At 46.4% G+C, this 26,294-nt stretch overlaps 1 protein-coding gene and 1 long non-coding RNA gene across 2 annotated transcripts in view; one reads left to right on the top strand and one right to left on the bottom strand.

The window, feature by feature from the left end:
• Positions 1 to 2,039: 2,039 nt before the first annotated feature.
• On the top strand, positions 2,040 to 3,850 carry LOC108504501. The gene is made up of 4 exons (XR_001877137.1): positions 2,040 to 2,215; positions 2,305 to 2,510; positions 2,556 to 2,696; positions 3,818 to 3,850. It is a non-coding gene; the product is annotated as an uncharacterized LOC108504501 (long non-coding RNA).
• A 4,258-nt stretch (positions 3,851 to 8,108) lies between these two features.
• IQCA1 (IQ motif containing with AAA domain 1) overlaps positions 8,109 to 26,294 on the bottom strand; it is a 105,974-nt gene continuing 87,788 nt past the window's right edge. The window contains 4 exon segments of the mRNA XM_017829617.1: positions 8,109 to 8,610; positions 13,240 to 13,478; positions 16,606 to 16,783; positions 19,960 to 20,046. Of these exon segments, the coding sequence (XP_017685106.1) occupies positions 8,509 to 8,610; positions 13,240 to 13,478; positions 16,606 to 16,783; positions 19,960 to 20,046 (606 nt within the window). The 3' untranslated portion in view covers positions 8,109 to 8,508.

Here is a 26,294-nt window from a genome sequence, read left to right on the forward strand (position 1 = left end):
TCAGCACCCCAAAAAGTGCTAGCAGGACTGTGTGGGTGTTTCTGTTGGTGAACTGAGACAGGGGATGGTTCAGCATCCCTTCTGTGGGTTTGCTCTCCGTTTAGCCAGCGCTGCAGTCGATGCTCTCCCACAGCTGCTGCTGCAGGGGGTGACTCCCACCCTTGCCAGGTGACCTGTGGGTCCCACCACGGCATCCCATGGGGGACTGTGGTCCTGGGAAAGAGGAGAGAGAATGTGATTGCAGAGGAGGAAAGTGGAGGGGGAAGGTGGAAGGGAGTAGAGGCTCCCTGCAGGGTCCATAACACAGGATTCCCTCCTGGGATGGGAGACACAGGAGGGTGTGAAGTGCCACGTGTCACCACCACCACTCTCAGGCCACTCAGCTAAAAAGGGTCTTCTAAATGATTACAGGGTGAGGAGACAGCACTGGGCACCTCAGGACTCAGACCCCAGTCCTTTTCCCCATATTGATTGAAACTGAAGCAGATTACCCCCATTCCCTGGCTGGAATTCCACTAGGACCAGCACTGTGAGCGCAGTGGGAGGTAGAAGCAGAGGAACTGGATGGCACCACGGGCTTCAACAAGCCCTTCGCTTGGTTTCTTGCCGTCCTGTGCTGTTTTGCTCCTGAGCATAATTAGTTTTTGACACATGAAAGTGTAAGGTAGCTGTGGAAGTTATTTATGGAAAGTTATGGAGATAATTACTTGCCCTCTGGGATGCAGGAGAACAAACTCAGCTATCTCTTGTTGCCCATATCCTTTTCTGGGGGATTGATTTATTCCTCAGCAGTGGACAGATCCGAACTTTGCGTGTCAGCGTTAATTAGTGGGGACTCTGCCCGACTCATTCAGGCTCCGACCTCTCCTGGTGCAGCTGCACTCAACGACAGAGCCATCTGGTTTGCTCGGCTCTGCCCCCATTCCTGCCCCCTCTTCCCATCACTTGTGGGGCACGGGTTGGAAACACCGCCTTGGAAATTACAGGTTGGGATGAGGCAGCCGGTTCTCGGGGCCCGGCTGCGGCACCTGGGCCATTCATCACCCCGCTGAGCTGTCAGCACATCACCCGCTGCCAGCCCTGCCCTCCCTGAGCTCAACCCCACTCTGGGAGTGGGGGTGCTTCTGGCAGCCAAAGAGGGGGGCCGGGACCTGGGGCTGTCCCTGTTATCCCTGTTAGCCGGTGGAGCGGGACATCCCTGCAGGGGGGTGGGATGTCATTGGCAGGTCAGAGACATCCCGGAATTGAGAGCTTTGTGGTGGTGACTGAGCTGGGATGGCTTTGAAAGTCTAAAATGAAATGGTGGCTCAGGGCAGGCCCCTGCTTTAGGGCTCTGGGTGGGCCAGAAAGGACACTGTAAGGACGGGGGAGGTTTTGGGGCCATGTGTGTCCACACCTGTGACCCTCCAACCCACCCCAATGGCAGAGGAGGGGCTGTTCCCCGCTGCGTGTTTTCAGGTTAACATGAGGGGACACCACTCCAGCATAGGCTTCTATCGGGCTTGGAAAAGACCACACCGAGGCCCCAAATGTCAGGCTGGCCCGAAGTATTTTAGCATTTCTCCCTGCCCATCATCCCCTGGCTGCCTAAGAGGGTTTTTGGGAGTTGAGGGGCTGCATTTGGGATGGAGCCGCCTGAGTGCACTGTTAGTTAGAACAACGATGGGTGTAACTTCCCAAACTTTGTGCTGAGTGGCGATAATGGCTTTGGTGGCCGCAGGCTCGTTTGCATGATTCCTATCTCCTGCTAATCTCCTGGCCTGTTCACAGCTCCAATCACTCCTGTGGAGAGGACAGGATAGGACCCAGTCCTTAACCTCTCCTCAGGCTTTCACCCGGGCTTGGCCCATCCAGTCTTAATGGCTGATGCCTAGATTTTCATTGCTCTCCAAATCGTTTTTCTTGGCGTTTTTTTCCTTTTGTTTCAGCCCATTCTCTTTCCCTTCTACCTTTTTGTTTGTTTGTTTGTTTGTGTGTGTTTTTGTTTGTTTTTACTCCCTGGAGTTTGATCTCGAGTTATTTTTACTTAGAAAGCCAAAGTCCCGCTCCACGAAGGAGCCCTTGGGTGGGCAGGTGTAGTGACTTCTACGATTCAGAACACCAGGAGCTGGGACAAACAACGATGCGCCTGGGATGGAAATGTCTGTCCTTGCCCCACGTGGCTGCTCCACTTGTGGCTGTTCATCACAAGGCCTTTCCTCCTTTCCATGAGCAGGTCAGTGGGGCAGCAGGGACCTTGCAGAGATCCCCACATCCCTCAGGAGTTCGATCGCTTGTGATCGTAATGATTTTTCCTCTCGAAAGTGCACATCTGGAAGGAAACCTCTAGGAAAGGCTTTACCCAGCGCTAGACCCAGCTGAGGTGCTGTGACAGCCTGCTGTGGGCGCTGGGACCCCTCCCGGGACACTGTGAGAGAAAATGCTGGATGAGCAACACCTGAGCCCCCCCCGTGCCCCACCTGCCCTCGGCCTGGGGCACCGGAGGGTTTCGTCCTGCTGAGGGGCACCAGGTGATCCGAGTTCCCCATTTGGGGCGATCTGCTGAGGGGCACCAGGTGATCCGAGTTCCCCATTTGCGGGTGATTCCCCTGGATTTTTGGGTGATAAAAGGCGAAGCAGCATTGGCTCCGTTTTCTTCTTGGTGACTACACACGGATCTATCCCTGCAGAGGCTGTGACTGTTCAAGGACGAGAAGGTGAGTTCCTTATGGGTGTTTTTTCAAGTTGCGGGTACCTGGTTCTGGTTTGCAGGGTTTCCCAGGTCCGGTTCCTCACTTGCTGTTGCTTGTTTAAGGCTCTGGTGCTGCAGTTGTCTGTGCTGTGAGCCCCTTCACCCTTCCCATGTTTCCATTAATCCCTGCCCTGTTCCTGGTTCTCTTTTCCCGCCTGGGAATTGCGGCGGGGCAAAAGCCTAAAGCAAGGGAGCGGGAAGAGAACTTTAGGAAATGCCTTTTGTCTTGCTGCTGGCTTGGAGCTGCCCTCCTGGGAAGGGAACAGCCCTAGTTTGGGCTTCTCTCCCCCTTTACTTCTGGCAAGGCCTTTAGTTGTCTCATTAATGATGAATTTTGTTAGTTCGAGCAACTTAAAACATAAAAATTTTTAAGGAGAGTCAAGAGCTGTAAGAAACTGTGTGGTTGTGGTGTTGGTTTTGCTTGAAGAGGTGCAGAAGAGATTAGGGATAGGATAAGTCACTTTTCAGAGGACTAGGAAAGTGGGGAAAGGTGTGGGGTTTGCCTTTCCCATGCTTTGGCTTTAAGGCTGCTGGGCAGATGGGAGCAGAGCCTGGCAGTGCCCTGCGCTGCGATGGTACCTGGTTTGGGGGGTCTGGGAGTGGAGTAGGAGCATTTCCCTGCTCCCGTGCTGGCACGTGCTCTCTTATTTTCCCTGCTGTGCCAAGAAATGGGACTCCAGACGAGGGCTGCGTTTGGTGCTTTTGCAGGAGGCAGTGGCAGCCGAAAAGGGTCTGGTGCTGGTTTGCTCTGCAAAAGAAAGAGCCCCTTTTCCAAAGTGTCCCCCCAGAGTAGCATCCTTTTGTCACAGAGCTTTTGAGAATTAGCCAGAGGCGTGTGGGCACTGTGCAGGTTGTACCAGGTGTTAGTGGCCATCCCTGAAAAGCATCGTTGGCTGGAAGCATCCCAGGGTCCGGCTGGAGAAACCCCCCTCTCCTTGTGGAGGGCAGCCCCACGGGCACTGTGAACAGGAGCCCGAAATGATTTGGGGATTTTGTGCAGCTTGTTATCTTAGGTATAGGGTATGTTGTGGTGGTTTTTTTTTTTTTTTTAATCCCAGCAAAAAATAATCCTCTTTTTCTCATCAGAATAGAAATGGCTTGATGCCAGGAGGCAAAAAATAAAAGGGAGCTCTACCCGGTGCTGCGATGATTTGCAAGGCTAGTGAGAGACTACAGAAGGCATTTTCAAATAGACTCCAATATTTTCAGTGCTTGAAGAGGGCCTGACTACATGACACCTTTTTTGAAGCCCTGATTTACAATGGACCCAGGCTGAGTGCATTATAATTTGCTGCGCGAAGTTCCAAAGTCACACTACTTTCAATAATGAGGAGAGAAACCCTAATACGATGAGACTTTTCTCTTTTTTGGGGAGTTATTGTGTTTAATGAAAAGCTAAAAATGTGCTAATGTGTAAGTCCTGTTGTGGTAGTGGCGTCGGAGGCTTTTGAAATGTGTTACTGACTCGGGGAGTATTAAGGAAAAATGACATTTTGGTATTAGCAGAAAAGTCAATTATAATGTTTCCACACTTTAGAAAATTGCTGATGCAGGATGGGAGTTAATAGAACAGTCAGCTTCACTTTGTGTTACCGGATTTGCAGGATTTTGCTGAGAAATGTCGGCATGTTTTTTAATTCTGATGGCAACTTAAATAATAAAGCTCCCACAGGTGCTGTGTGGCTGGGACTCATCTCAATGAGGGCGTGCTGGAAGGAGATGTATTCCCTTGGGTTGTTCCCACCTGGAGTTGGTCTGTCTGCCAGCCTGGCATGATGCAGACTGTCGAGAAGCAGGGAAAGTCGGCAAAAATAAAGATTTAGGGGCATTTTACAGTCAGGCTGATCCTCTCCCTGGCGGTGGAGCAGCACGTGCCACAGCGCCGAGCGCAGTGCGATCTGTTGGCAGCACTTCGCAAGAGACCCTTAACTCATTAAAAACCATTTAAAGCGAGAAACAGGAGGAAATAGCTGTCCTTGCCCACTGTGCTCTCGATGGAGCTTTCCCCCATCTCTTGGAGAAGAAAAGAGCAATACACTTTTTCTGAGCTCCTGAGGGAAAGGAGGGTGGGAGCTCTGGGAGACCCAGTGTTGTTGGCAGAGAGTTTTGGTGCTGGAGGAGTCTGCGTTCAGGAAGGCAGGGGCACTGCCCATCTCTGGATTGGTACAGGCCAGAAGGCAGAAGAGTTCATGAAGAGCTGGCAGGGATCAGAGCCGAGGGCTGGCACTGCTGTTCATGGGAGCTGCAGTGGCTGATTAAAGGGCTTTGGCATGAGCCAGGGACCTAATAATACCCAAGGCACGCTGTGGAAGCACTGACTGCACGGCAGCTGCATCCCTGGGAGCTTGCTGCCAGGAGGGAGACCTGTCTCCTGCATGGATGCCAACAGGAGTGGTGCCTGGGGTCTGCAGAGAGACTGGTGTGGCTCTTCCCCGGGTGGTTGGTGGGTGCTGTAGGGTAGTGTGGAGCTGAGGCCCCTCTTCCAGGTGTTTCAAAGGGGGTTCCTGCTTGCTGTGGTTCAAGCAGAAAGATGGGGGACTGAGCATGAAGACTTTTGAAAAGTCATGTCATATGTGGTTCTCCTGGGTTTGGAGGAAGCAATTAAGCCAATTAATTTATTGGTAAATTATCTTATGATGAAGTACAAAATAACTGCAATGAAACGCTGACATTCACATTAATACCAAATTAGTTACTGTATTATGACTGTTCTTACAATGAATGCCCAGTAATTTAATAGTAATGGGACATTTCAATAATTTAGCTGATAATTCTCTAGATCACTTACATATATAAATGAGCATGACAGCTTCTTCTCTCAACTTTGCTGGTGCTGCTGGATTACCTCCCACCAGGAGGCAAAGCAGCCTGGCCTCCCTTTCTGCTGTCCCTCAAAACTCACCTCTTGTTGGAAACTAAGTAGGGATCAGGGTGTAGCCAGGGGGATTTTCCTCCTCTGTCAGATTCTGGGGTTGCCGTGGCTGGAGAGCAGAGTGGAATCACCCTGTGCTGGGCTTAGCAAAGCCACAATCTTCTTTTCTCTCTTTTTCCATGGTGAAAGAAGTCTGTGTAGAGGTGCTGGAGGAGCATTTCTAGAGGTGTTCCTGTGAGAGCACTACTCAGCCTCACAGTGGGATGGGTGTTGGAGATCCACCCAGGGCCACTTAATGGAGTAATTCAGGCACTGACACTGAAACTACTGTGTCTTGGCTCTACTTGATGCAGCTGCTTCATTTTTCAAGTAGCTGCACTTTCTGAATTAAGATTTATAAATAGCATTAAAATTGCTCCTCATTCTTCCCTCTACATCCCTGTGAGAGGACTCTCCTAAGGAGACCGAGGGCTTGGCACCCACAGAGGGCTGAGGTTTTCTGCTTTATAGAATCCCAGAATGCTTTGGGTTGGAAAGGACCTTAAAGATCATATCATTCCAACCCAATGCCATGGGCATGGACACCTTCCACTATCCCAGGTTGCCTCACCATCCTTTATTGACGCTTTGTCACCTCTTGCACCCACAGAGCTTTTTGTAGATCCCCCAGCCGTGGCTTCCAGATCCCCATGGAAAAAAAGAAATGCAGTTTACTCTGCAAGCACCAACTATTGCAAGCTACACCCACAGGATAAAGTGCCCAGTGCTTTTTCCCATACCCTGGTGAACAGGGGAGGAAAGCTGCAGGTCTGTGCCCTGGGAGCACGCCTGGCATGGCAGGAGGTTCACATCCCTCCTGGATGGGGTTGGAGTCGTGCCCTGGAGATGGATGGTGCCAGTCAGTGCATTACTTTGCTATTGAGATTGCCCTGAACCTGCTGAAATATGAATTAATGGGCTTGCTTACGTCCCACCTAAATGTGGCCTTTTCATCACATCCCATTGTGCTGTCAGAGCTGTTGTGCAGAGGAGTGTTCCACTGTCGGCAAGATTGAGGACAGAATTATCCAAATTAGTTTGCTTGTGGATGAGAGCAGAGATGAGGCTTTGTAACACAAACCCTGCCTCCTCTGTGGAGAGCCTGGCTTTTCTCCTCAAGGATGAAGTTGAAAGTACCTTGTGTTATAAAACTGGGACGTGCTGCCAAGTCTGGGGAGCAGTAGCCAGCCCCAAGCAAGTGTCTGCTAGGAAAGAATAAGGGAAGGAGAGCCAAAGTTTGTAGCTGCTCTGTGAACAAGCGATTAAATCCAGGGGCTGGCAGCTTGTGGGGCCCCTTGTGTGGGGTGTGTGGGGCCTCCAGCAGCTGGAGTACTGCTGGGATGGCTGCAGAAGGACTTGTGTGCACCGAAAATGCCTTGAGGAGTTGCACAGAGAAGACGTGATGAGCATTTTCTCTCTTATCACTTGGGTCTCCTTGGCAGGGCTGGAGAGGCAGCCTCAAGGTTGGAAGGGTGAAATTGTGGGGAGCCCAGTACTAGAAAGCAAAATTCAGTCAGAGGACCACAGAAAGCCCAGACTGGGGTGGCTCTGTCCCACGTGCTGTGATAGCATGGCAGCCTATTCTTCCCACAGGGAGAAAATTCCCTTTACTAACCAGACCCATCTAGTTCCCTCCACTGTGTGCAATGTGCTTGAATTGTTTTCTGTGCAGTTAGTTACTTCTAGGAATCCCCCCTGGCCTCTTTTCTCAGACATTTCTGTTTCCAAGAGCATCTTTTTCTGTTGGATTTCCTCTTAGGAGTAGGAGAGGGTCAATGCCATCCCCTTCCCAGCAGCTTCCTACAGCAGTGCTGCCCTTCTTGTACCTCCCAGCCTGTCCATATGGGCATAGAGAGGTCCTTTGACTCCCTGGGGATGGTGGGCCTTGTGTTTCCAGGTAAACAGGTATTGCCATTTATTTGTCGTCAGGTCCACACAGGAATGTTGTGATCAGGGGTGAAAACAGGGATTTGTGGCTCTTTTTTATAAAAGATCCTGGTGAATGTGATCCTGTGCTTGACATAAAGGTGGTGCTGTCTCCATCAGTGTCATGTAGGGTTTCCCAAAACTTTAGGATGTCCTGAGCACTGCGTACAAAGAGTTTGCCTCCAAAATTGCTGATTTGTGAGCAAACAAGGTACATTAAGCAACAAATACATTGCAAACAAGATAACCAGGCATTGTCTTCTATAGCAAAATAGATTTGCAGGCCATCCACCCAAATGAACTTGGCTTTTGTTCTGCTTATTCATGTTCTCTGGTAACACCCACAAACATGAATTTGTCCAGGCTAAGGCATCAAAAGGTGAAAGTGCTGGTCCTCGTGCAGCTGTGTAAATATTCAGCTTGTGGTAGACTGCATTAAGTGTCTCCTAATCCATCCCAATTAAAAAGCAGTCTTTATAGCTGTAATAGTTTTATTGGGAACTGTAATGCGTTAGACCTACAGATACAGAAAGCAGTTAGTTTTATAAAGCATATAGGATATTAAAGTAATGAAAGGCATTAATGTGACATCAATTTTTAAGGAGAGTTACTTGCTGAAATAAATGAGTGTAGCCTAAAAGTTGATGGCATGTTACAGTCCTGAGTAATGAACCCTCCTGCCCCCTAAAATGTCTCAGGAATAAATAATGCTTGAGAAGCCAGTGGTGGTTAACTCTTTATCCTCTGAGAGCTACATGTCACATTGATGTCTCCTTGGATTTTTTTTAAACATTTTAAAATTCATTCAGAAAGGAATTTTCTTTGCTGGAATACCTATAACCTGAGGTGCATTATTCTTCCATGTCTGCTTTCCTAATGTCTTCCCCTTCCCAGTGAAGTAGAGCTGTGACTAGAGTTTCCAGATGCAAAAATCTTGAAGTTACTTTTTCCCTTTTCCTTTCTTTGCTTTTCCATCTTCAGCTTCCCTTTCTGCCAGTGCTGTGCTCCAGGCTCTCCCCAGCGGTGTCTTTGCATACCAAGCCTGGAGAATCAAAAAGCATGTGAGTGTTTTAATAAAATTAAAAAAAAAAAAAAGACCACTTAAAGGTTTTACTGATATAATGGAGCATTCCTTAAAAACCCAAATCTCTTAAAATCCAAGCTGCCTTGTAGAGAAGCTGAAATTAAATCCTCAGATCTCCTGAGAACGTTATTGTTCCAAGAAGTTCAGCAGCTGATGGAACCAAGGCTCATTAACAGCAATACTTAGCTGGGCCATTTGTGTTGCTGTAGTTATGGAAATGTTGGAACTTCCACAATCAATCCTATTTCCAGGGAATACAGCTCTTGTCAGAACTCCCCCTGCTCTGAACTTGGCAACAGCCAGATCACACACTTCTCGTGGCTCTGCAAATCGATCCAGACAGTTTTGATTTCAGTGAGGGAGCTCAAGAAGCAAAACAAACCCCGAACATTAAAAACCTGTTTATTGCTTTCAGATGCCTGTTCACAGGCTGTGACTTGTAAATGGTTTTGGTAGAGTTGCTCTGCAAACTTGCCAAGCTCCTGGACTGTAATGTCAGTGAGGCAGCCCTAGGCCACGTGAAAATAATGTGAAGTGAAGGAGAAGCTTTAAAGTTAGCAGTGGGTAGGAATTACTCTTCCCTTGTACAGGAACCTTTCTCAGCAAAGTCCTGCCTACACCAGAGATGAAAATGCCACCAAATGTTGACATGATTGATAAAATGCCTTCCTTCTTGACCCCAGGCCACTATTTAATGCCACAACTGTGTCTCCTCTGCCCTTCACTTGGGCCCTTGCCATCTTCAACCTCCCTACCAACGTGGCATCCTGTAAATGTTGCCTTTTCTGTATGATCCATCCAAATCCTGCCTCCAGCTCAAGCCTGGTAAGGCAGCCTCTAGGGATTTGCCTTGTCCAATTGCCCAGTGTGTGTTACAGGCTGCAGCAAGAGAAGCAGTTGGGAGAGGAGGTACTGGGAGGGTATAGGGATGAAAACCCCCTGATGTTCCTCTCCTGGCCTCAGACAGTCCTTCTTGGTGCCAGGCTTCTCAAAGGCTTTCTCTGGGTTCCAGAAAGGGCTGATGATGGGCATCCTGCAGATTAAATACTGTCAGCAGGTGCCTGACAGGAGTCCAGTGTCCAGCTGGCTTCTGGGCAGCCCTAACACTTCCACCTCTGCCCTAATTATCAGGATTAGCTGAGCACCCCTGCTCCAAAAACCCTGTCCCCACTGATAAAACCATCATCCCACTTCTTTTGCGTCCACATCTAGATGGTGGCATGGATGGTGCTGGGGAGGAACCCCTGTGCCCTCAGTGCAGTAGTCTGGGCAATGAAATGTTGCTGTCTTAAAGATGGTCTTGGGCCAAGCTACTCCTGTGTCAGGAGAACACACAGAGCTGGGATGGGATGGAGCAGGGAGACTTTGGAGGAGGCTGCTTCTGGTCCTTCCCATGAGCAGGATAAGAAGGACAAGGTGGTGACTGTGGCTTTTGGGATGAATTAACTTCCCCAGCAGTAGCTTGGGGAAGGAATCAGAACCCAGTGGTGTCTCTGGCCTCCTGTGTGACAGACCACGAGGCCATACAAATTTTATTTTCCCTCCAGTTCTCTTGTCCTGGGTGTAACATTCTCCAGACTTTAAGTGGAGATGGAGAGAGTAAGAAAGTAAGAAAACCTTGCCAACAGCTTTCTGGGGGCTTGGTGGGGTGGAAAGTGCTGTTTGGTGGGTGCATCTTGCTGCCAGCTCTGGGTCACTGACCAAGGGCTCTGCTGCAGGTAGCAGGAGAAGCCAAGACGCTTGTGATGTCTTTTCTTGTTCTCTTCCCAATTCTTTGTGCATATATTTCAATGCACAAAACTAACCTGCCTGCTGGCATCCAGCAGGCTGCTTTTGACTCCTTCACTGGTGGAACTGTCACATGAGATAAGTGAAATCAGTGCCTCAGATGTGGCTAAAATAGAAGTAGATTTACCACTCACATCTGAATTGGGGATGTGAGTTACTGGTAGTGGGTGAGTGATCGGAGTTAAAATGTTTGCTTGTTGAGGGATAATGTCCAAAGTCTCTGGAACAGGTTTTCTTATGTATTTTAAGTAATATAAGTATTGCCCAGAGAAGTTGTGAACACCACGTCCCTGGAAGCGTCCAAGGCCAGGTTGGATGGGGCTTGGAGCAACCTGGGCTAGTGGAAGGTGTCCCTGCCCAGGGCAGGGGTTGGCACTGGATGAGCTTTCAGGTCCCTTCCAGCCCAAACCATTCTGTGATTTTGTTCCAGCCACTGCCAGGCTGAACTAGTGTGGTAGTTGGCTCTGCCTCTTCAGGACTACAATTATTTCTGTGTAAAGATTTGTATCAACCACCCTGGTGCACTAATTTATAATTTCAAAAAATGTGGATGTATAATTGGGCCAGAAATTTGAGTAAATGGAATGAAGAAATCACATTAACACAAATTTTGCATTATTTATATTCATTTTGGAACACTGGCAGAATATAAATGTCAAACAGGGAGATTCATGCTTCCAGGGAAAAGGAATCAAAGATTCATCACAGGGCTAATCTTCACTTTGAATACAGTGTTTTAGCTGCCCCACTTCAATAAGGGACAAAGCAAAGCAAGGGAAAAGGTCCAGAAATGGCAGATTAGAAGCCATTGATTAGAAGCTTGGGAAGAGGGGCTTCTGTGAGAAGAGATGGAGATATTGGAGTTAATTAATGCACGAGGCCATTTTGACAACCCTCTTCTCCTGTGCCATCATGCAGGTGCTGGGGCAAGGTAACAACGACATTTAAGGGAAACAAAATTCCAACAGATAAAAGGAAATACTTTCTGAAGGGCTGTAATTAGTGCAAGGAGAGGATTGCCCTGGGACACTGGGGACAGTGTCATTTTAGCCCTGTTCATAATGAAGTGCTGCCTGTACACTTTGTGCTGTGGGATAAACAGGCAGTGGGATAATATTTTCAAGTTAAACTCACACTAAATACTTGCTCTCATGTTTCAGGGTACAAATGGATTACTATTTGGAGCTGGGAATGACAGAGTGGTTTTTTTTTCCTTTCCTCAACACTGAACCATCAGCCTTTCCCTGAGGAAGGATATTGGTTTAGATAGGAAGCATGAGGCGGGGGGCTAAAAAAAGAGTAGTTTGCCAAATATCACAAATGCTGCCTATGTTGAGTGAGCCAAATGGCTCTAAATGGAAATGGGAAAGTATTCAGCAGGGCTGGGAGAAACGCGCACTGTCATTAGGTCAGCAGTGGAAGAAGCCTGGGACAAAGATTTTAGAAAATGCATCTTGTTTGTTGTGCCCTGGGGATTCCAACCCAGAGGGGATTCAAGGAGCAGCAGGACAAGGAAACTTTTCAGCCAGGAAAAATGGAGGGTTTATAAGTGGGTGTGGGTAGAAGTTATGGGGGATACGGGATTGGGAAAGCTCTTTTGGGGTCTCCATGATGAGTCCCATCCCATTTAAAGCCCTTGGTGTGGGCTACCTGCAGTTCCTTGGTGCACAGTAGGGTTTTTTGTTCAGAGGTCAAGGCTTTTACTAGCGTTTAGGAGGCTTGAAGGGCCTCAGTCAAGCATAGTGCCATTTTTCTGGGGAGTCAGTGCTGTGAGTGTTGCACACCACCAGCCTGTTCAAGTCCAGCTCAGCTGCCCCTAAGCTACACTGAAGTCACTATTGTAAATGAATTACAGACCTGTACTTAAGCCTGATAAACTGTTCCCATCCATGGGAAAACCAAAAGCAACACAGTGAAAGCAGAGCTCACCACTCCATAAAGGTAATCCTGGTCAGGGGAAAGTAAGAGAAATCATTGCTGCTGCATGTGGAAAAAGGAGCTGTTTGCAGGGTGATCCATTTATATTTGAGGTATGTGTAGAATCATAGAGCCACAGAATGGTTTGGGTTGGAAGGGACTTTAAAGATCATCTATTTCCAAACCCCTTCTATGGGCAGGGACACCTTCCACTAGCCCAGGTTGCTCTGAGCCCTGTCCAACCTGGCCTTGGACACTTCCAGGGATCCAGGGGCAGCCACAACTTCTCTGAGCAGCCTGTGCCAGTGAATATAATACCCCTCAAATGCACTAGGTTTTGCCTTCAGGGTTTTATAACCCTGAGGGTAGGAAGAGAGGGATGGAGCTTGAGGCAGAAACTAATTCTTTTAAACCCTGAAATGAAAACTCCTGTAAGAAAATTCTTGTTTGAAACGGTTTCAAAGTAGGACTTGGATCTCGATCCCCGTGTGGAACGCCCTGGAGACACTGCACGTCCAGCAGTTTTGCCTTCTTGAGGTGATGTACCCAGGCTTGCTGTGAACACCTCAGCTCTGGAAGGAGAAGGAGCAGTGCATGGTACTAATGGCACCTGTGTGATTTGTCTGTGCTCGGGAAGGCCCCTCTGCCCAACTGAGTTGGGTGCCAGCAGCAGGTTCACCAAAGCAGTGTTCAGGTGTGCTGCCATAGCAATGAGTGGTTGGGCACATCCCAAATTGGAGGAGTTGGGTGTTTGCTGCCCTTGAGCCGTCCATCATCATTCCAACAGCGATGTGCAGAATGAGCAGGTCTCCACATCAGCTGTGGCTGGATGAGGACATGACACAGACAGTAAAGGACAATTAACAGAGCTCTGAAAGTCACCTCAAATGTTTCCTGCTCCTCTTTGTACACTGGGATGTGTCTGGCTAGAGAAGTTGCAAACTCCACAGTCCTCAGTGGCTTCCTGGGCATCTGCAGGAGCCTCAGCTCACTCAGGACAGTCTGTACCACGTCCAGGATTTGTCCCTGGGTGAAGCCATCGGACACCTGGGCCAGGCAGCTCAGGTTCTCCAAGCTTGAGAAGGCTCCACCGTTCTGCAGGATGAAGTGCTTCCATAAAGCTGCTCATCAGGACATGGGAAAGGAGAGAATGTCAAAGACACAAAGTTAAGGAAAGCAGGAGTAATAAATTTTTGGGTTTTGAAACTGGAATAGGAAAATAAGGGCCATCAGTCAGGAAAGCCAAGATTCAAATTTTTCTTGTTAGCTGTTTATTCCATCTCTGGTTTTATAGCACAGAGGCTTTTAGGCACATGTGTTCTTAAACCACTACTGATCATTTGTTGGCTACCAGTCAGTAGTTTTCAGAAAGTCATTAAAGGCATATAGAGTGAGGTGGATATGCATCTAAAGATAGAAATGCTTGTGTGTGCACACAGAACTTGCTCAGAGTGTTCCCATTTGGATGTGCAGAACTAATTACCTTTATTAACAGCCTGGTTTTGTTTCCCTGACCCTGATCACAGGTTGCTCCTGCTGAAGGATGCTATGGGGACTCCATGTGTCCTTTGGAAGCCAAAGGCTCCCACTTCTGCAGGCTCCTGTTGCAAGGGCCAGGTGTAAATTTCTGTGGTTGGCATTTTGCTTGTTACACCTTTTAAGTGACTTTTAGCTGTGAACCTCTGTGACATGAAGATTTCCTTGATGGCTGTGAAGTGGTTGAGATTTTGCTTCTAGAAAAATAGGAATACAACCATCTTTTGGTTTATCTTATGTAAAGTAAGGGTGTGTTTGAGAGAAACTTAGTAAAACTCTGATACCATCTCCCCAGGCTTTCCTTTAAAGCATTATATGATAACATCTGGAAACAAAAGAATCAATAGGAATTACAAGAATTATTAATAATTAAGAATATTGAGTGCTTGAATACTCCTGTGTAGTATGGAAATGCTGGGTGGGAGGTTAATAGTGCTGGATGCTGGAGCAGTTGTGTTGGACCAAACCTGCTTTATCCTTCCTTTGACTGCAACGTCGATACCACAGACTCGAGCCCATAGCTATTGACAGCTCTGCACTGCATTTTTCACTCAAGCAAATTGTGGTTTTCCACTTGAATTACATTTGTGCTCAATAAGTATTGGCTGAATCAGTAATTCATAAAAGAGGAATTGATGCACACAACACCAAGCACTACTCGTACGCAGCCATATATTGTGTGCTGCAGCCCCTGGTGCAGGTAGGATCCTGTGTAGTACAAGGCACTGACTTGCTGGGTGATTAATAGCAAGAAATCAGTATAGGACTGTGAATCTTCCAGTTTAATGATTTTCATTACATGTTTACTGTTTCCACTGAGCACAGATTGGAGTATTGTGGCTGTAACAAAAGGGAGGGTTGTAGCAGACAAGTAGCTGTGCACTGTGGCTACGAGTATTTGTTATGTCATTATTTTTCTGTCAAAACAAGTCTCTTCTCAAACTGGGTGTCAGGCACTTAAATTGAAAGGACTGTAAGGTGAGGATCATATTTCCATTGAACTTCAGGGAAGGCTGGAGCTAAAGAACAAGCCAGGCACTGTCTTAACTGGGACAACGTCACAGAATTAAAGCTACAAATTTAATCTCCTTTAAAATGCCACATGTTAACTTTTTGGGGCATTCTTAGGTGTGCAGTTTAAATCCCTTTAGCTGGCTCTTCTTTTGACTCCAAATTAGTGGTGACACTCCCAGAATGTGACAGTTCAGTGCCCAGAAGTGAACACAGCTAAATTCAGCTGCTATCACCTCCTTATCTAGGTTTTATTCACGTCCCTTATCTGTCAGCAATTTATCAGAGCTGTAACCCAACATGAAACACATGTTCTCTTGCTCAGAGACCATTTCCCATCCACACTAGGAAAATTAGTGAGCTGGGGAGAGATTTACAGTGTGCTGGGCAGCCAAACCCTGCCTTGAGCTTGCCCAAACGTGCATCACCTCAGTACCTTGGCTGTCCCTGTGAAATACGGGATGGAACTGGACTGCACAAGGTATTTGTAGAGTTTGTGCAACAAGGTGACTGTGAGGACAGAACAGTGTTGTAGTCAAGGCACAATTGTGTAACAAAGTCCCTGAATCAAATGTGTTTTCCTTTACTCTGTTTTTCCCCTGGGACAGGATCTGTCAGGGCAGTGGCAGGAAGGGAGAGTCTTTTCCTAGATGTGGGATACTTATACTAGAAGTGCATCCTTGAGAGTCCTAACTTGAAGTTTAGTTGTCATTCTGAATAGTCCAAAAGCTTTCATCCATATTATCTTTAGACTAAACTTAAATAGCCCTTCTGCTCATAAGTTACCTCATCCAGGCTCCTTATTACACAGAAAAATGTATTAAACCACATGATGTCAGTGATTAAACCGCAGGAAAAAACCCCTATATTTCTGTGAAGAAAAGCCTTTCCACCAGTCACTTGTGAAGGATGTGGACAAACTACCATTTTTCAAGTAGTAATTGATTCACATTATTAAGCTTAATTTGGAGCATTTCTTCCTAGTCAATACTGAGCTATTGCAGACTTGAAGGTGATTAAAATCTGAAAACCAATTTGCATTTCTAGAAGTTCTTCTTTTTCTTGCTCTGTAAATTGGTCTAATAAAAGCCACTGTTTCTCCTACAAGCTTTAAGTCTCAGTAGATGGGACACTTAGTGAATCTGTCAGAATTTGGGAGGGCCTGTCTATAACTGCAAACATTTGATAGACCAGACATGTAAAATCTTGGATGCCTCTACAAATTCTCTTGTGATCTGTAAGCACAAAAAAATGGGATTCGATAGCGACAAAATTTAGTCTTCCAGACATGGGTCTGTTTTGGAGAGGCCCAGAAGTCGGTTGTTTAGAGTATGGAAACAGAAATTCAGAACTCTGGTGTTAAAAAAAAAAAAAAAGAAAAAGGCTTAAAATAGAAAATGTGTGCTGAAGTAGGATCTTCTTCATACAGGGGAAAAACAGCTCAGGCTGAACTTAGTGCACTCTAAACTCATGGAAAAATGTTAATCATTGCTGAACAGTGTTTTAAACTCTTCTCCCAACTTTCACTTTTATCATTTCCTCTTTGGGGTAGCCTGTATTGATTTAAATGTAAATTTTCAGGAATTGAGATGCACCCAGGGGAATGACTTAAGTTTAAGGTCAGTTCTGAGGATAACCAGACAAAAAAGGCATGGATTTTAAACAGCAGCAGTAACCACCAGGATGACTGGAAATACTTGCCAAATCTTGACATGTAGTCAGGTGCAGGAATCAGGATGATTTTCTGGTAGACTTTGCAGAAAGGTCCAATATTGGCCTCGAAGGGCCGGGTGGTGGTTCCCACCAGCAGCACTCTGTCCTTTGGTTTCAGAGCCTTCAGGAACTGGGGCAGCATCTTCCCCAGCCGCTTGGAATTCGCCTGCAGTTTGTAAATGAGCAAAAAGGAGGAAAGAGGTGTTACTGACTGTGGCAGCACGGAGTTAGAGGTGAAGTTGCACGTGCTGCCCATAACAGGATTTGGGGTTTCTGTAGCAGTCCAGCTGCATTTCGTACAAGCAGAGCAGATACCAACCCAAGCAGGATAATCCTGCCTTCTCCAAGCCAGGTGAACTCGTGATTTCTGAGGCACTCGTGGGTGGTCGTGTAATTGAAAGGCAGGAAGAAAACAACTCATTTAAAGAAAGAAATCTGAGGAGAAATACTGCAGGGACCTGCACACCTGATGAACCTTAACAGGTAGAAGAATTGTAACTTAGTCTGTAATCCTCCCAGCTCCTGGAGGTTACGGTTTCCTGACTCCTACCCATGGTTTAAATGGGGAAAATAAACTCTCCCATTTTTGCAGTGTTTTTTAACTTGCTGGGGCTCTGAGAACATAAGTTCTTTGCAAAAAATTACCGCTTGACTTTATAACATGTATTTAACTACTAGTTACAGAACAGAGGAGTATTGAGCAAAACTTGGATAGTTATATTTGATAATGTTCAAGTGAATATTGGTTGGAGAAGCCTAACCAAAGCTGTAAGTGAATAGCTGCATGAGGATCATGCAGCTGAGAAGCCCAAGGACTTGGAAGCCTCTTTTAAAAAATGAGGCTTAACATCCAAGTCACCAACACTCACTTGAGAACTTTACTCTCTAGATCACCTTATGATTGATTGATTTTAAAATATATTTGCCAATACAGGAGGCAGCTCCCTGAAAAACTAGAAGTTCTGTATTAGATCAGTCTTTCTTACCATTCATAAGGAAGCAACTGTGTCCTGCAAACCCTCTCAGATGAGAGGCAATAATATACATTGCTGGTACAATTTTTTCTTTGCAGTTTTTCTGTTTGTCTGCACTGACAGACAGCTGCAGTAAAGGAGAAAAAGCTCTGCTCTTTGGAGGGAAAGCTACAGAGGATGGAAAATAGGGACATCAACAAAAAAACCCACAAGTTTTTGGGTAGAGTTTCTGCTACGTTCTACCTTAGAAGTTTTAGCCAACATTGCCACCTTTGCTCTGTCAGGGAGATCTGGTCATATCAGCAACTGAAATGTGGATTTACTTTGTTTTTAACATGTTTTATTACCAGTCAAATTACTCTCTATGATTTATATACCTGTTGCTACTTACAAGTTCAAACTTTCCTTATGTTCCTGTGTATTGGAAGGAAGTACAAAGGTTCTTCAAGGCATGAGTATGGATAGAAAAGTTAGAATCATCAAATTTTTTTAGGTTGGGGGGGGGTAGAGGAATCCCATTTCACTGCAATGACTCATAGAAGATAATAGTTGCTTCAAGTGAGACCTGGTGTTTTCTGAGCTTGCAGTATGTTTTCTTCTGGAATAAATCCTGGCTCTAGTGGGAGATACAGAGAATTTTTAAAATTATTGTCTGACTCCTATTCCACTCTAAGGTGTGAAAATAAGTCCTAATTTATCCTCAGCAATTATAACTTTTTCTTTTCTGGGTGACAAATTTTATTTATGGATCCCTTCTGATCTGGAGTTTGTTACAACACATGTTGATCAGCTCATAGAAATCTTGATTTTAAAGTTTTACTTGTAGGAAAGTGGGGTGAATTGTGAAGGTGACCCCCCTGTTTATGTAGGAGTGGCTGAACTGCAGCTGGGTTTACCATAATGTGTTTGATGTTCCATCTGATTTGCATCCTTTGGGGAGAACTGGAGATGGGCTTCTTTTCCAGTGAGCTTTGGATGAATTGAAGGCTTTGTACCAGGTTCTCAGTCACGGTGGCAGATGTGTCACACTGGGAGGAGCAGCTCTGGCCTCTGAGGGCTGAGCTTAACTCGTCTTGGACAGGGCTTGCAGCAGCCTGGGCTAGTGGAAGGTGTCCCTGCCCATGGCAGGGGGTGGAATGAGATGAGCTTTGAGGTCCCTTCACCCCAAACCATTCTATGACTCTCCTAATTCCTAGTGCTACTAAGGATGTCTCCCCAGACTGCCAGTTACCTCTGCCTGTCCCTCCAGTTTCATGCTCTCTCCTCCAAATATTGGTTGTGCTGTGGGTGTTTGGATATGAGTTGTTCCAAACCTGGGGCCACCTACTCCCACCAAGGCAAGAGACCTTTTGTTGAACACCTGCAGGTCTTGGGATGTGATAGCAGGGCCAGAGGTGACACCCTGGGCTCTGAGGTGGGCAGGATAAGAAGTTTTTTCCACGCTGAGAAGGATCATGAGTACCCCAGGCCATCTCTGGCCCCTAATCTTAAACTTAATCCCCATCTGCACTTGGTGTCAAGGTTTGAGCCCAAGAGAAAGGCTCCTTCTCATTGTGGGGACCACTAAGGACGTCAGTCACTGCACACCCATCCTCTCACACAACCCTTGCAGGAGGAACAGCCTCATCCAAGGTGACACTCTGTTGTCCTTCCAAAATACAGCCTTGTGACCACCCCACAGCCTAAAGGTACAGAAAAAAGGTTCAATTTTTCATAGAGCTCTAAAAGCAAAATATTTTGCAGGCAACAGGAATGCAATCAGGATTTTGGGTGACTCACTCCCTGCTGTGGTGGGTTTGTTGCTGTGACTATTACATAGTGCTTTAATTTTCCTTCTAGTGGGGAAGATGCACAAGAGAGGAAGGAATGGAGGCAATGGCATTAGGACTCTGGGGAGCCCAAAGAAAATATTCTGTAAATGTAACTATTTAATATAGGTTCTTTGTTTTTGCAGTGGAAATTTATCCTTGTTACTTTATTGTTCACTTTGGCTCCATCCAATTTCTCAAATTAATAGAGCTGAACAATTTAAGCTCATCTTAACTTTTAGCTTCTTGCTTCGTTTTTTGAAATTCTCCATTATTCTCTTTTACTTTTCAGTGCACTGATGAGCAGTGACTGGACTATTTTTAAATAAAGCAAGGATATGTGGAGGAGAGAAATGTGACCTCTTGGGGGTTCTTAAGAAGTCACAAGACTCTCTAAAAAGAGGGGAAAAAAAGTGTTAGTGAGACAAGGTATTATCAAGCAAGCTTTGGCAGGTCTGGTCATAGTGGTATGTGCTAAGCTAAGAAATTCACTTGTCCCTTTGTGTGGGATGTAATGCAACGGGAGAAATTATCTGCACTGAAATAAAGGAGCCACTCACCTCTTCCTCTCCCTTCGGTGCTGCTTTAGAAAACATTTTCTCTGTGTCTCCAATCCACACGACTGAAGGCTGCAATTCCTTTCCCACCTGAGAGAAAATGGGGGAGAGAAGGCAGGAAGCTGATTAAAATGGCTACAATTTCATACCTGGGAGCCCATCATGATGCTTTTGAATCCATATTTCAGAAGTTCAATTAGCCTGGTTTATTTTTTTCCAGGAGTGTTCAGCACTCATGGATAGAACCGACTCTGCTCAGCAGCCTTGGCAAACCAAACCCTTCCTAGCTGGGAATTAACATTAAGAACCCACCCCAAAATAGATGATTTTGTCTGCCATGCTTATCTTTCATTTCTCAACCCCAATTCAGTTGCAGTTCTGCAAAGGGAAGCCTGGATTTGGAGTTCAATGGCAAATGATGGTCCGCCAGCAGCTTTAGGCTGACTGTGGGATCCCACCCTGGTTTTCCAAGGGTGATAAGGATGGGAGAGCCAGGCAAGACACTGCTGTAGCATGAGAGGTGAGGGTACTAATCTTCAAACAAAACAGGCTGGTATGCAATGGTCTGGTTTAAAACCCAGCATTTAACTCGCAGTTAGCCCAGGAATTAACCCAGGAGCTGTTACATTTGGGAGGGGGGTGTCTGCCCGTGGGTTCTCTGGCTCCAAAGTTGGAGGCACTATATCCCTGGTTCACAGCAGGATGGCAGCAATGCTACAGGCTTTTCCACATCCTGCACTCCTCCCCATTGCTATAGAAACGCCCGTGGTTTAGACATTCTGCTGCCAAATTTTAATCACTTCCCAGCGGCTCTCGGAGCTGTGTTAGTTTGCTCAGCAACAAAAGTGATGGCTCGAGGAGTCAACGGGTAACGAGAGAGAGAGAGAGCAAGAGCATTCTTCTGTCCTGCCTTTTTTTGTTTTATTCCCTCTAGTTGAAACTGCTGCTTCCAGGAAGGGAGCTGACAAAATCGATAGGCTGTGTACATCAGAGCTCCTATCTGATTGACAGCGCAGGAAGGATTAAGTTGTGAACGTCGTTTTTCACAGCACCGCGGTTCATTTTTATGGATGTGTTTCAAAAGCACCAAGTGTGTGTGTCTGCACAGTAAAAATGGATTTAAGATGGGGAAAAGAATGGCAGACGAGGCTGTTAAACTTGTTTGCTGTGCTGGTGATGCGGTGAAGTGGAAACAATGCCATCTTCAGCAAGTGACGCTTTATTTATGGTCACTTGTCAGTCCCAGAGTATGTCAAGTGATACCTCCAAGTTCACAACAATTGAATTATAGAATCAGAGAACAGTTTGGGTTGGGATGGACCTTAAAGCTCATCCCACCCCCTGCCATGGGCAGGGACACCTCCCACTAGCCCAGGTTGCTCCAAGCCCCGTCCAACCTGGCCTTGGACACTTCCAGGGATGGGGCAGCCACAGCTTCTCTGGGCAACCTGTGCCAGGGCCTCACCACCCTCCCAGGGGAGAATTCCTTCTCAGTATCCCATCTAACCCTACCCTCTGGCAGTGGGAAGCCATTCCCTGTGTCCTGTCACTCCAGGTCTTTCGAAATAGTCTCTCCCCATCTTTCTTGTAGCTTCTTTAGGTCCCGGAAGGCCACAATTAGGTGAGCCCAGAGCCTTTTCCTCTCCAGGCTGAACAATCCCAATTCTTCCAGCCTTTCCTCATAGCAGAGGTGCTCCACTCTTTTCATCAACTTGGTGGCCTCCTCTGGACTCTTTCCAACCAGCCTCTGTCTTTCCTGTGCATTGAGAAAAACTGAGCTTCTTTCAATGTTGGAAGGCAGGAATACAAATATTTACTGCTAGTAATGAGCACTTAAAAAATAAAACCAAGGTATCACAAAAGATAATATGAAAATACTGAAGAAACTGGTTTCTGTTTGGACTAGACAATTCTGTGAATGTTTTTCTGCATGTACAGCTTGAAAGGTAACTTCTGGGAGTGTACTGAGCACACAAACTGGAAATAAATGGCAGATTAAAACTGTACAGCAGTAATACCTGCCATTTTAAGGCCAGCTGCTGTTCCATCTATCTCCTATTTAGCTATTTTCAGGGGTATGTTTAGCACATTCCCAAGTCTCCACACATTCCTCTACACCTGCAGAGTCTGAGAACTTGAACTGAGCTGTGCAGCAGCTTTGGACTTGGATTTTCTGGCTGGGACACCTGGGGAAAATATGAGCCAGTCCTACTGACTTGCACTTGCAGGTGAATTGTCTGCTCTGGATGTCTGTAAACAGGCTTGGAGACAGATGAGGAAAGAAATATAATGTGGTGGCAGATCATATGGCAGAGATGGGATAAGTGATATTTTTGGTGGAATTAAGACTCAGAAAGAAAAGTATGGGTGCAGTTTAAGTTGTGGAAAGAAACCCACAGTTTCTTAAAGAACTGCACTTGCATTTTGTGCACAGACTGTGATGTGTGGGAGCTCTGACTCAGAGCCCTGTTCTGGCAGCTGCTAATGGATGGATTATCAGCTGGGGCTTTCTGATGTTCCTGATGGTGACTTTTACCTCCTGAAGCATAAGATAACAACCATTTTTCGCTCTTGCTCTGTGCCTGCTTGGAGAGGATGACAAGAGGGAGGGAGATGAGGCAGTGGGAGACTGTTCTCCTTGAATCCAGCCTTTCCTCCTGGCGAGGTTTGAGCTGGGTGATTGGCGCCTGCTCAAGATTACACACTGTGTGCACTCACTACCACCCCCGTTATTGGGGTGCTTTCTCCACACTTTGTGGTTTTGACCCTGCTGCTGACAAGGGTCCCCTTTCCTGTGCCTTTGCTTCCGAGAGAGAACAGTCCCCTTCTGGTGCTTCTGGTGTCTCTGCTTTGTGTGGGTGGTGCAGCTGGATCACACCTGGGGAGCCACATAGCTGTTCTCATGGAATCATAGCATACTCTGAGCCGGAGGGAACCCCCAAGGATCATGGAGTCCAGCTCCTAGCCCTGCCCAGGACAGCCCAACAATCCCACCCGGTCCCTAAGGACATTGTCCAAACGTTCCTGGAGCTCTGGCAGCCTTGGGGCTGTGACACTGCCCTGGGGAGCCTTGTCAGTGCCTGTGTGTGATGCTGCAGTGGGATGTGATGGGCTGGAAGGTTATAAAGTCCATAAAAGCTGCTGGCAGGGGTTGAACTCTGCTTGTGCACTTCAAAGGGAACCATGTCCTTTCGGTGGGGCCACCACGGGCAGAGAGGTGCAGATATCCCTTGTTGGGCTCTGAGATGGTTTCTGTGGTTAGCAGCCCTCTCAAATGCAGCCTGAAGTTTTACATCAGACTAGACTCTCATTTTAACTTTTAAGGAAGAATACTTGCTATTTCATACCTGTCATCTTTTTTGTCCCCCTAAGTGGAAATATAATGAATATCCTCCATCTCAGGTCTTAGAGAGAGAATTTCCTGTGTTTTCTGTTTTGAGGCAAAGATCTAAATGTATAAAGTGGTCTGTATATATTTGTTGCCCAGGAAAGCTGTGGCTGCCCCATCCCTGGAAGTGCCCAAGGCCAGGTTGGACGGGACTTGGAGCAACCTGGGCTAGTGGAAGGTGTCCCTGCCCATGGCAGGGGGTGGCACGAGATGAGCTTCCAAGGACCCTCCCAACCCAAACCAGTCTGTGATTCTATGATTTTTCTGTGTTGATAGACATTAATATGACCAAATTCAACACACTGTGTTTGGGCCTGACCTGTTTCCTATTTTAAAGACGGATCAGACACCCAGAATCCACTGGCATCTCATTTAAATTGTTGGCAGATACATAGCAGGCTGTGTATCCCCCTGTGAAAGTGCTTCATTTGAATTATCCATGGACAGTTTGAATCCATGGATAATTAAATGCACTGTACATAATTAATTTGTAATTGAAATTTTATTGGCTTTGCTGCAGTTCCACAATTTGTTGGAGCTGCCAGCAGATGGCTCCTTAACCCTTCTAATACCACACTGAGATTTGCTCCTCAGGAAAACCATTACGGATAAAAACCCCACCCTCTCGTCCCACTGCCTGTCAACAGTCATCAAAGATCAAACAGTACTTTTGAAAGCCTTGGGTTAAACTTTCCAAACTCGAGAGCCAGAGTTTAACAGTTTAATTGTTACACTTGAAAATGCAGAAATCTGATTCTTGCCCAGCACATCTGCACAAGGCTCCTCCAAACATGAAGGATTTGATGGGATTTTTAAAAAAAAGCCCAAGAATTTCTGGAAGCTCAAGTTACAGTTGAAAACTGCTCAGTGTCCTGTAGTTTATACACCCAGAAGTGCTTCTGAGCAGTAAAATGCTGAAACCTGTGATCAGACCTTGTCAGTGGGAGCCTCACCAGGTAAATATTCCAGTGCTGCAGTGATGATGCCACTGTATTTGGGTTTGTTAGGCAGATAATGACTATGGATACTGTCTTCCAACAGGATGACTTTAATTTTTATCAGTGTAAAGCTGCTTTCTCACAGAAATAACACCGGAAGTTTGAGCACTGGTGATATTTAACACTACAAGGGTCTAAGGATTCCAGCAGGCTGAGCTGCTCCAGGAGAAAAGAATTGTTCTGGATGCCTGAAAAGAAAGACTGACTGTACTGTTCCCAAATTTCAACTGTAATGGAAGACCTGTGTGGCATGGGAATGCTAAACACACAGACTTGTGTCACTACCAGGGTAAGCTGTGCCTGGTTCTTCAGACTGCCAGAAAAATGACCTGTCTGAAGGGGCAACACAGCATCGGTTGTGAACAAATGAACCTGATGCAGTGGGGGGAAAAAAAAGTCATGGCAGACTTAAATTATGTTGCTTCTAAACACTGGGATTGTATCATTTAATCTTAAATAAATTCCATCATGTTCCTTTTTTGGTATAACACTTGAATAGTCACCTCTGACTTGCTAAACAGCACAACCAAACAGCCTGATTAGAGTCCCCCAGCACTGATGGTGTTGGATATTTGTGCAGTTTGCTGCTCTGTAAAAGCCCTGGCTCCTTGGGGCAGCTGCACAGCACACCCTGAGCTGCTGAAACACATCCACGGCTGCCCTGCTGGTATTTCCTCCTGGCCACCTCTTCCCCAACCTTTTAGCCTGGTCAGTGTTGCACTAATAACACTTTCCCATGTGTGCTTTGGGTACAATGTGCTCTGTGTGCTGCTGTGGCCCTGGTGGAGGGGGATGAAGCCCCTGAGAGGGGTTTTCTCCCTCTGTTAGTGATTAACCCCATGGCTGCCTTATTGCAGTGCTTGTCATTTTTATTGCCTTGCAGTTAAGGCTCATGAACTACCTGCATTTTTACACTTTTATGTCATGGAGTCATGCATTCTACCTTCTCTCCTCGATCCTTTCTGGGTTTGTTTTTGTTTCTATGCATCCTTCACTACCCTTCTTTGCATCTTTTATATGAACCATTGCTCCTCAGTGGTGTTTTATGGGAACAGGGGAGAGCCGAGCCATTGCTTGGTACAAGCTGGCAGAGAGCTCTGCTGAGTTCAGGCTGGGAAATGGGGCTTAATTGAAATATTCCAGCACGTTTGGTTCATGCTTGAAGGATGAGTTTTGTTTTGGGGACCGCTGGGAAGAGCTTCTGTGTTAGAGACAGATCCTCTCCTTTCACTCTGGAGCAGAGCTGACCTGGCAGGCGTTGCTGTGTCTTTATGGAGAACACAAGTGCTCAGGCTTCGAGTTTGCAGCCTCTTTCAATGGTTTTCCTATTCAATATCAATCTCCCTTACATTTCCTTTGAATAGGGAGATTGAAATGTTGGTGTTTTCCTGGTCTGTTATGAGAAGTCATTTCCTCCGTACCACATTGAAATGCCTGCCTTGAGGAGCACACAAGCCTCCCCTGGGTCAGGGCTGGTGTGTCTCTTTCCAGTCTCCTCCCCAAAATAAGGGAGGGGGGACAAAAAGAATTTGGCTCTCGCATCTGAAACAGATTAAAGTTTCCTTTTTCCCCAGTGCTATTCACTTGTTTAGGGTGTCTCACACGAAACGATGGCCAGCAGCCAACACTCAGTTATGGAAGGGAAACTTCCTAATGGTCATTTTATGCTCTCCAGAGTTTCCTTTCATTACAGAAACTCTGTTGTTTGCAGATGTGACAGGTAATCAAAAGTGCAAGGTGACTTCACCTTTATCACAGAGCACCATTAATCCTTATTTACTAAATCCTGGTGTTTAATGGTGGTTAGGTGGGTCGTAAGACAACAGAGAAAGAACTGTCAAGTTTCCTGTCAGTCACTTACAGCTTTAAGTGGAAGGGCTGTGTTCTGCTTGGCTAACTCCCTATAAAGGCAGTTCTGGGAAGCTGGAGTAGAAAGTTGCTTGACAACAGTC

The sequence above is a fragment of the Lepidothrix coronata genome, unplaced genomic scaffold, assembly GCF_001604755.1.
Source record: "Lepidothrix coronata isolate B3197 unplaced genomic scaffold, Lepidothrix_coronata-1.0 Scaffold165, whole genome shotgun sequence".
NCBI classification, from domain to species: domain Eukaryota; kingdom Metazoa; phylum Chordata; class Aves; order Passeriformes; family Pipridae; genus Lepidothrix; species Lepidothrix coronata.